At 47.9% G+C, this 9746-nt stretch overlaps 3 protein-coding genes across 3 annotated transcripts; 2 read left to right on the top strand and 1 right to left on the bottom strand.

Moving 5' to 3' along the window:
• The first annotated feature begins 424 nt into the window (after nucleotides 1-424).
• On the top strand, nucleotides 425-2421 carry LOC108135869 (CDK5RAP1-like protein). Its single transcript, XM_017256772.2, has one exon. The coding sequence runs from the start codon at nucleotides 608-610 to the stop codon at nucleotides 2402-2404; it is 1797 nt and encodes a 598-aa protein (XP_017112261.1). The 5' UTR covers nucleotides 425-607; the 3' UTR covers nucleotides 2405-2421.
• Nucleotides 2397-3320, bottom strand: LOC108135870 (exosome complex component RRP46). The gene is made up of 3 exons (XM_017256773.2): nucleotides 3171-3320; nucleotides 2874-3109; nucleotides 2397-2812 (listed from the first exon to the last, which is right to left on the bottom strand). Exons 1-3 carry the CDS (start codon nucleotides 3274-3276, stop codon nucleotides 2444-2446), a joined length of 711 nt encoding a protein of 236 aa, XP_017112262.1. The 5' UTR covers nucleotides 3277-3320; the 3' UTR covers nucleotides 2397-2443.
• A 588-nt stretch (nucleotides 3321-3908) lies between these two features.
• LOC108135868 (cytoplasmic aconitate hydratase) lies at nucleotides 3909-8679 on the top strand. Its single transcript, XM_017256771.2, has 10 exons — nucleotides 3909-4014; nucleotides 4099-4191; nucleotides 5474-5643; nucleotides 5706-5921; nucleotides 5986-6496; nucleotides 6561-6661; nucleotides 6722-6838; nucleotides 6907-7561; nucleotides 7621-8339; nucleotides 8412-8679. Exons 1-10 carry the CDS (start codon nucleotides 4008-4010, stop codon nucleotides 8520-8522), a joined length of 2700 nt encoding a protein of 899 aa, XP_017112260.1. The 5' UTR covers nucleotides 3909-4007; the 3' UTR covers nucleotides 8523-8679.
• The last annotated feature ends 1067 nt before the right edge of the window (nucleotides 8680-9746 follow it).

The following is a 9746-nucleotide window of genomic DNA, read 5'->3' as shown; positions in this document are numbered from 1 at the left end:
ATGCTTTAGCAGCATAAAGACTCTTAAAGGCAAAACTGTGCTTCATTTTGTACGATTTTCAAAAAATGCTCCTCTCTTTTTTGAGATTATTTAAGAACTACATTTTGTGCTTCTTAGTTTTAAAAAATTTAATTAATACTTCATATTGATATTTAATAATTTATATTATAAGGTATAAAGCAACCTTTTCAGCCAAAAATTTAAACAAAAATATGATTAAATCGGATTTTTAGCTAAAAATAAAGTTAACTTTTGTTCTGCGGCAGTCGTAACGGTAGCCAGGGTTTCAAATTCAAGACTAACGGATTTTTTTTGTACTAGAAGTTTTTGCTGGTGGCCACTAGGTAGCGCTTATTCTTGTGTATTTTGCAGCACTTAACATGCTTAACGAAGAAGTGCTGCCGGATCGTCAAACTTAACGCGCATTTAAAACACAGTCTTTTCCGACATTGCCGGAACAGCTGTTTAACTACTAGACCATTTCTTTAAAAGTTTTTGTATTTATTTACATAATGGAAATACCTAAAACAACGTGTTGACATAAATTAAAAGAGCTATAGCAACAAGAGTTTTGTAAAAGTAGAATCGGAGCAAATGTCTTAAAAACATGGCTGGACGTGCAATAGCGGTAACTCGGACGTGGGGCAGCGTGTGGAGAAGACGACTTCCAGTTGCTGTGCGGGATGCAGCCACCACTGCCTTCAAAGGAGCTACATCCGCTCCTGCGTCGGTGTCATCCACTGGAACTGGTGAAATCAAAGCCGAACCGACGGCACGTGCCACGTTTCTGGAGCGGGTTCAGCGGGGACCTGGTTTCCAGGACTTCTTTGCGGTCAAACAAGCTTCCAGGGTGAAACTGAATGAGGAGGAGCATGTGGACACCAGTGTGCCCTACCTCAACTCCATCGACTTCGATGGAAATGGCAAGAAAGTGCACTTTGAGGTCTACGGCTGCCAGATGAACACGAATGACACCGAGGTGGTGTGGAGTATCCTTCAGAAAAGCGGTTACTTGAGATGCGAGGAGCCCGAGGAGGCGGATGTCATCATGCTGGTCACCTGCGCAGTGCGCGATGGAGCGGAGCAGAGGATCTGGAACCGATTGAAGCACCTGCGGGCCATGAAAAATAAGCGCAGTTCGCGGCGACATCCGCTCCAGCTGACGCTGCTTGGTTGCATGGCCGAGCGGCTGAAGGAGAAGCTGCTGGAGCAGGAGCAGTGTGTGGATGTGATCGCTGGACCGGATAGCTACAAGGATTTGCCCCGACTGCTGGCCATCTCCCGGCATTATGGCAACTCCGCCATCAATGTGCTCCTCTCGCTGGATGAGACCTATGCGGATGTGATGCCCGTGAGGCTGAACTCGGATTCGCCCACTGCCTTTGTGTCCATCATGCGGGGCTGTGACAATATGTGTACCTACTGCATAGTACCCTTCACCCGCGGACGCGAGCGTTCCCGACCGCTGGCATCGATTGTGGCCGAGGTCAAGGCTTTGGAGGATCAAGGGGTTAAGGAAGTTACCCTGCTGGGTCAGAATGTCAACTCGTACAGAGACAGGAGTGCACAGGAGGGAAAGGATTCGCCGAAAGGCACTCCTGTTCCCGGTTTCAGCACCGTTTACAAACCCAAAATCGGTGGCACTCCCTTTGCCGAGTTACTCCGAGCCGTGGCTCAAGCTGTTCCCGAGATGCGCATCCGTTTTACCTCACCGCACCCGAAGGATTTCTCCGACGAAGTACTAAAGGTCATAAGAGATCATCCGAATGTGTGCAAGCAACTGCACTTGCCAGCACAATCGGGTAACACGCAAGTTCTGGAGAGGATGCGGCGCGGTTACAGCAGAGAAGCTTATCTGGAACTTGTGCAGCACATCAGGCAATTCCTACCCAACGTGGGTCTCTCCAGTGACTTCATCTGCGGCTTTTGCGGCGAAACAGAGGAGGAGTTCCAAGACACCGTATCCCTCATACAGCAGGTGCAGTACAATGTGGCCTATCTGTTCGCCTATAGCATGCGGGAAAAGACCACAGCCCATCGTCGCTACAAGGATGATGTGCCCATAAATGTGAAGAATGCGCGTCTGCAGCGCATGGTGCAAGCTTTCCGAGAGGGAGCTACCCAGTTACACAGCAAAATGGAGGGCCAGCAGCAGCTGATCTTAGTTGAAGGCAAAAGCAAGCGCTCCGATGCCCATTGGTTTGGTCGCAATGATGCCAATATCAAGGTGATCGTTCCTGCTATGGATTTGCCCATAACCGGAGATCCCAGAGCTAGGAGATCCTTTGGAATAGGTGACTTTGTGGCGGTCCGCATTGAGGAATCCAACTCCCAGGTGCTTAAAGGCACGCCACTCGAGTTAAGCAGCATAACAGCCTTCCACAACAGACAGTTAATACAATAAATCGAGCTTTAATCGTAGGTAGTCTTGGTTGCTATATCATCACGTCTCCATGGCGGAGGCCTCCTCCTTCTGCTCTGATATCGCCTCGCTTCTGCCATGGTACTTGGCTATCTGGCTGCGATAGAAATGGAAGATCTCAGCACTGGCCGCCCGGCAAAGGCACTCGATATCGTTGAACTGGGCTATTTTGAAGGCTCCCTTTGTCTGCACCAGGAGCAGGTTTCCCTCTACGGAATCAAAGGCGAAGGTGAAGCTGGCACGCTGGTGGAGTGTTTCACTTTGATCTGGATCCAGTACGTACTCCCCCTGCTCGTTAATGATGCAGTGGACGGCCGCAAAGCTGCATTTCAGGGGCAGGCCGCCAATGAGCATGGCTAGACAGGCTGAATTCACGGCACATGCATCAACCTGTTGGAGGCAATAACCATTAATACAAATCTCATGGATGGAGGTAAGTTCTGTCTCCTACGCTGCCACGATCCTCCAGCTCCTGGACCTGCACAGACATCTTGGAACGCGGATGGGCCTCAGCCAGGAGGGCCAGCTCCAGAACATCCCGAATGGCAGCCTCACGAATCCGCTCCTTGACCTGGGGAAGCCCCGCTTTTGGTCGGTAGTTGCACTCCAAGTAGCTGCCGTCTATGCTCAGGTTTTGGGTCTTCACCTCTATCGGACCCAGAACTGCGGCTATAACCACTGTGGCACCTAGAATTGGTAAGACTCTTTAGCCGGTTTGGCCAAATCCCAGTTAAGAACTCCGTCATACCCTGGCTGTACATCACAGAACCATCGCAACGCGACAACGGATTAAATTCACAGTGCATCTGACGAAGCTTGTCCTTTTCCACTTCCATTTTCCCCGGCAAATTCATATTAATTTCGTAAATTTAAAGAAAACAACGTGCGCGTGTATTAGAGGTGGAAACATAGTTATGCCAAGATAGATAATATCGATGTTTTCAAAACATCGGTTATCGATGTTTGGCGGGAAACGACGAAGACGACGAAACGATTTTCTCATCATCGTTTTCGTAACATTTTAACATATCCCTTATTGAATGTGCGGGTGTAAAAACAATGTCGCTAAAATGCCAGTACTGGAAAACGACACCATGTACTTCATAATCGAACTATCAATCGGACAGTTTACAATCGATTTTAATGAATTTTGGCGGGAACCATTTTAATTTTGAAAAGCTTCTTTTTCGTTCTCGGGATTGGGCCACCATTGCAGAGTCTTACGAACGCATCCTTCGTCATTCATTGAAATGAAATACATAGATTTTAAATAAATATAGAGAATAAGAAAGATTATTGGTTTAAGTATGATGAATATTAAGTAGCCGACTTATTGGTCGGGTTAAACATAACAGCTTAAATGGGCTTTCAAATATACAACTTGATAACATCTATTTATTTCACCCACAACGTTTAAAGTGCGCGGGCACAAAAAATACACCCCCGATCTGACTGGCGATATAGGCTGCCATCGCTAGCTATATCGATATAACCCGAGGGCTGGCCAGTTTCAGCCCGACTCGCCTATCCAATCAGTTTCTTGCTTTGCTCGTCCGGAATAAGTTCAGTAAAGAGTCCCAATAAGATGTCAGGTAGGTTGCCAGTCCGGAGTTCCAGTTCCTGGGACTGACTGCCACATATCCTGCGGCTTATGTAACCTCTTCGTACCACCACAGGCGCCAATCCGTTCGGTCAGTTTGAGAAAACTTTCTCGCAGGCCGGCACAACTTACAAGTACTTTGACCTCGCCTCCATCGACAGCAAATATGGTAAGTGGCCAAGGCTTTCTGGAAAGGCTTTAAATGTGGGAGTGTCTGTCGACGTGGTGGGATGTAAACTAGGGTAAATATGCAGAGCTAAACCGGGAATCAAGTCCACAGTAGCACCTGTTGAAGTCGGAGTTTGACCCCGAAAAAGAAGAGACTCGGCGAGCACCTTAATTTGCAAGTCAGTCGGTGTCAATTGTGAGGTGCTCGCACAGCTTTAAGTAGCTTTTCTATAGTTTTCTATTCGCGAAAGCGAAAGTTATCACCAGTGATCGCCTCATAATGGGGCTCGTCTACCGGTGATAACGAACCGTGTGCCTCCCAATTTTGTCTCCATTTGTATTTGATTTTAACGTGCCCACTTATCAGCGGATTATAACTACAATAATCTGCTGATTTTGAATCGTGCGATGCTTATGCTTCCCAATTGTCTCCAAACCAGTGGAATGTTTTCACTGGAGCCCGCGTGGTCGAAAATCGTGGGTCTGAGGTGAGGGCTTTCTTTAATGGCTACCACTATATAGTACCCACTATGACTATCAGTCGCATCGAGTGCTGGGCAAACGCAATCATTGTACTTTTTGATAACAGGTGCCTGCTATCTCTGGCAAGTCCTCAATAGAAACTCCCTAATTTGAACAATGTGCTTTCCTTTTTAGCCATTTTGCATGGGCTTTGATTTCAGCAAAATTAAAATAAGTGCATGTCTTATATAAAGAGGTGCACTTGTTTTTTAATATTCCACCCACTTGCGCGCAAGCTGGCACAATTACTACAAAACGTTTTTTCAAAATACTTAAAAAAATGTATTAATTTTTTAATGACTATTTCTCATTAGCGACAATTTTAGGCCATGACAAGCTCAAGAATAAAGATCTTTAAAAATTGTAAATTGGTAGCAACGCTATTTACGCTGAGTAAGATGATTTAGAACTCTGATTTCAAATTTTTTTTTAATCTAGTTTAAGTACATATAATATAAAGTTTAAAGTTAAATATCGGCAAAACAAAGTATTAATCATGTAATCAAGTAAAGTTAAAATATTAAAGAATATTCTTTTAGTCGAGCAATTTGATAAAATGTCCCTTTTAAGTGTTAGCCATTATGATTTGCCAAAAAGAAATCTTATCTTACATACATTCAACTAGTTTGTAATAACAGGGAAATTAAGTGAGTGGAATCTGTTCTTCTTTATTAAACGACTCTTCTCGTCTCGAGTATTTTACTGTAGTTTAGATGAAATTTAAGTTTATTTGGATTAACATTTTATAATACCACTTATAGATCAGCTGCCCTACTCGATTCGAGTGCTCCTGGAGTCGGCGGTGCGCAACTGCGACAACTTCCATATCCTGGAGAAGGATGTGCAGAGCATCTTGGGCTGGTCACCGGCCCTCAAGCAGGGATCCAACGATGTGGAGGTGTCCTTCAAGCCTGCCCGTGTGATCCTGCAGGTGAGCATTCATAACCAACTTTTTACTAAAATATCTAAATAATTTAAACCTTCCGTTTTTAGGACTTCACTGGCGTTCCGGCTGTGGTGGACTTTGCTGCCATGCGCGATGCTGTCTTGGATCTGGGCGGCGATCCCGAGAAAATCAATCCCATCTGCCCCGCCGACCTGGTCATCGATCACTCGGTTCAGGTGGACTTCGCCCGCACTCCCGATGCTCTGACCAAGAACCAGACTTTGGAGTTTGAGCGCAACAAGGAGCGGTTCACCTTCCTGAAGGTAGATTCCTTTACTTAATATTCTCAAAAGCTTACTTACATATATGGAAATTTTTGTAACTTAGTGGGGCGCTAAGGCCTTCAACAACATGCTGATCGTGCCACCTGGCTCTGGCATTGTCCACCAGGTGAATCTGGAGTACCTGGCCCGTGTGGTGTTCGAAAACGACACCACCGACGGCTCCAAGATCCTGTATCCCGACAGTGTGGTGGGCACGGATTCCCACACCACGATGATCAATGGACTGGGAGTTTTGGGCTGGGGAGTGGGTGGCATCGAGGCGGAGGCTGTGATGCTGGGACAATCCATTTCCATGCTGCTGCCCGAGGTCATTGGTTACAAACTGGAGGGCAAACTGAGTCCGCTGGTGACATCCACCGATTTGGTGCTGACCATTACCAAGCACCTTCGTCAGCTGGGCGTGGTGGGCAAATTTGTGGAGTTCTACGGACCTGGAGTGGCGGAACTCAGTATTGCCGACAGGGCCACCATCAGCAACATGTGCCCCGAATACGGAGCCACCGTGGGATATTTCCCCATTGACGAGAACACTCTTGGCTACATGAAGCAGACCAGTGAGGAACAACTTCATAGTCCGCATATATCAGTATTTAGATTACATTTTAAAACCCATTCCAGATCGCTCGGAGAAGAAGATCGACATCATTCGTCAGTATCTGAAGGCAACGCAGCAGTTGCGCAACTATGCTGATGAGGCCCAAGATCCCAAGTTCACTCAGGTTGGTGTGGCGCACTTCCAGCCTTTAACCTCTCATTAACCCTTTGCACCCCATCTGCAGAGCATCACCTTGGACCTGGCGACAGTGGTGACCTCAGTTTCGGGTCCCAAGCGTCCCCATGATCGCGTTTCTGTCTCCGACATGCCAGAAGACTTCAAGTCGTGCCTGTCCAGTCCAGTAAGCTTTAACTGCGTTTTTGGGCAATCAATTAGATCGTTTAACGATGGTGTTTTCCCTTACCTCAGGTGGGTTTCAAGGGCTTCGCCATCGCTCCGGAGGCTCAGTCCGCCTCTGGGGAGTTCCAGTGGGACGATGGCAAGACGTATAAGCTGCAGCACGGATCCGTGGTCATTGCGGCCATCACGTCCTGCACAAACACCTCGAACCCCTCGGTGATGCTGGGTGCCGGCCTCCTGGCCAAGAAGGCCGTGGAGAAGGGCCTCAGCATCCTGCCATACATCAAGACCTCGCTGTCGCCTGGCTCCGGAGTGGTCACCTACTACCTGAAGGAGTCCGGAGTCATTCCCTACCTGGAGAAGCTGGGCTTCGACATTGTGGGCTATGGCTGCATGACGTGCATTGGCAACTCCGGTCCGCTCGAGGAGAATGTGGTGAACACCATCGAGAAGAACGGCCTCGTCTGCGCTGGAGTTCTGTCCGGAAACCGCAACTTCGAGGGTCGCATCCACCCTAACACCAGGGCCAACTACCTGGCCAGTCCGCTGTTGGTCATCGCCTACGCCATCGCCGGTCGTGTGGACATTGACTTCGAGAAGGAGCCGCTGGGCGTGGATGCTAGCGGAAAGAACGTCTTCCTGCAGGACATCTGGCCAACGCGATCGGAGATCCAGGAGGTGGAGAACAAGCATGTGATTCCGGCCATGTTCCAGGAGGTGTACAGTGAGTACTTTTAAAGTTGTCTTCTAGTAGTTGGATGTTTAATAGCCCTGCCGTTCCAGGCAAGATCGAGCTGGGCTCCCAGGACTGGCAGACCTTGCAGGTGTCCGAGGGCAAGCTCTTCTCGTGGAGCGCCGATTCCACCTACATCAAGCGTCCGCCCTTCTTCGAGGGCATGACCCGCGACCTACCCAAGCTGCAGGGCATCCAGAAGGCGCGCTGCCTGCTCTTCCTGGGCGACTCCGTGACCACGGACCACATCTCGCCGGCCGGATCCATTGCCAGGACCTCTCCCGCCGCCCGCTTCCTCTCGGAGCGGAACATCACGCCGCGTGACTTCAACTCCTACGGATCGCGACGTGGCAACGATGCCATCATGTCGCGCGGCACCTTCGCCAACATTCGGCTGGTCAACAAGCTGGTCGCGAAGACCGGACCCCGCACCGTCCACATTCCCAGCCAGGAGGAGCTGGACATCTTCGATGCCGCCGAGCGGTACCGCGAGGAGGGCACTCCGCTGGTCCTGGTGGTGGGCAAGGACTACGGCAGCGGCAGCTCCCGGGACTGGGCCGCCAAGGGTCCCTTCCTGTTGGGCGTGAAGGCTGTGATCGCGGAGTCCTACGAGCGCATTCACCGCTCCAATCTGGTGGGCATGGGCATCATTCCTCTGCAGTTCCTGGCGGGCCAGAGTGCCGAAACTCTGAACCTCACGGGCCGCGAGGTGTACAACATTGCCCTGCCCGAGAGTGGATTGAAGCCGGGCCAGAAGATCCAGGTCGAGGTAATCCACTGGGTCACTGCCACACCACTGCCCACATATATTATATCTAATACCTAACCATCCCTCTTCCAGGCCGACGGCACCATCTTTGAGACCATTCTGCGCTTCGACACGGAGGTGGACATCACCTACTACAAGAACGGCGGCATCCTCAACTATATGATCCGCAAGATGCTCTCCTAAGCAGCCCGTTTTCATAATGTTTTTATTTTTGTATATTTTTGTATATTCCACTTGCATTTCTACACTGTACATTGTAGTACCCTAAGATTTTAATATGTGGTGGTGCTTTCCCAACCTGGTCGAACCAATAAAATAAGCCCTTATTCTTGGTATCCAATTAAACCTTGTTCTCTAATTGTTTGAAATAAGTATTTGAAGCAAAATACATAAATGTAATTGGAAAAAAAAGGGCGGGGCTAGGGTTCAATGAGCTTAAAGTTTAAATTTTATAAAATCATTAGGTTTCTCAAATCAGAAAATACTCTGAAAGTTAAGTTATCTTTGACTATCTACGATTTCTTACAAAAAGTCAATTAAAAAACAGATTTTCCGAACTATTTGGTTTAATAAATTTAGGTTCTTGAACATCTCTGCTACATATGGTCAAAATGGATCCAACTTTATTGAATTTTGCATATCCACGTACTTGGCCAGACGATGATTTGTCTCAAAAAAAATACTTTTTCGAGTAGAAAAATGTGTTTAATGGCCCCATGTTGAACAAATTTCTCTCATGAGATAAACAAAGCCCAGTGATGCTTGAAATGTGACAAGACTGAACTGTGTGTATCCCATAAATTGAAACCGAGAGTCCTTTTCCGTGCAGGATTCTTCTAAAGCACTCGGCTATTCGCACTCGGATCTAGGCTGCTTACAAAAGAGCTATCTAAAAGAAACAGCAACTGTGATATGTGAAATATTCTTGGGTAAAATCACGGCTACTATTTCCTTAGATAACTCGATATAAATTCAGGACGCGTTCGAAGTTCCGAGGCCATATTTCACAAATGATAGATGGATATATAATATCACTGGCCCTTCAAAAGGGGCTAATCAGAACACCGATTTACCAACCGCGAAACGAACTATTCGAGAACTAAAGCCTGAGAGTTGGCCATCCAGCTCTTATAAGCACGGTGCCGTTCAATGGCCGCTGCCAGCGCATCAGGTTTCCTGCGCTGCTCGATGGCCCATCGTGGATCGTGGATAGGCGATCGGTTATGCCCCGAATTTGCATTGCCAAAATTCGCTGAGCCCTGCAGTTGGCTTTCTGTTTTGCTGGCATGCTCGACATTTTTATGCCGAATTACCAAAATTGTGAAGCCCGTTTCTCTGTTCTCTGTGGCTGCACTTTGTTCTGCTTCTAAGCCCGGCACACTGAACCCGGCATCAGTTATAGGATCG

Source organism: Drosophila elegans, unplaced genomic scaffold (assembly GCF_018152505.1).
Source record: "Drosophila elegans isolate 14027-0461.03 unplaced genomic scaffold, ASM1815250v1 contig_476, whole genome shotgun sequence".
Classification (NCBI taxonomy): Eukaryota; Metazoa; Arthropoda; class Insecta; order Diptera; family Drosophilidae; genus Drosophila; species Drosophila elegans.
The sequence above is the reverse complement of the archived record's forward strand: the minus strand, read 5'-3'. Positions and strand labels throughout refer to the sequence as shown.

Excerpts from the sequence above, each read along its gene's own strand:
- LOC108135868 (XM_017256771.2), top strand. Across the intron at positions 6,839-6,906 it reads AGTCGTGCCTGTCCAGTCCA|GTGGGTTTCAAGGGCTTCGC; the intron begins GTAAGCTTTAAC and ends CCCTTACCTCAG. Across the intron at positions 7,562-7,620 it reads CATGTTCCAGGAGGTGTACA|GCAAGATCGAGCTGGGCTCC; the intron begins GTGAGTACTTTT and ends CTGCCGTTCCAG.
- LOC108135869 (XM_017256772.2), top strand. The coding sequence starts at position 608 with ATGGCTGGACGTGCAATAGCGGTAACTCGGACGTGGGGCAGCGTGTGG.
- LOC108135870 (XM_017256773.2), bottom strand. The coding sequence starts at position 3,276 with ATGAATTTGCCGGGGAAAATGGAAGTGGAAAAGGACAAGCTTCGTCAG. Across the intron at positions 3,110-3,170 it reads TTCTGTGATGTACAGCCAGG|GTGCCACAGTGGTTATAGCC; the intron begins GTATGACGGAGT and ends TACCAATTCTAG. Across the intron at positions 2,813-2,873 it reads AGCTGGAGGATCGTGGCAGC|GTTGATGCATGTGCCGTGAA; the intron begins GTAGGAGACAGA and ends TGCCTCCAACAG.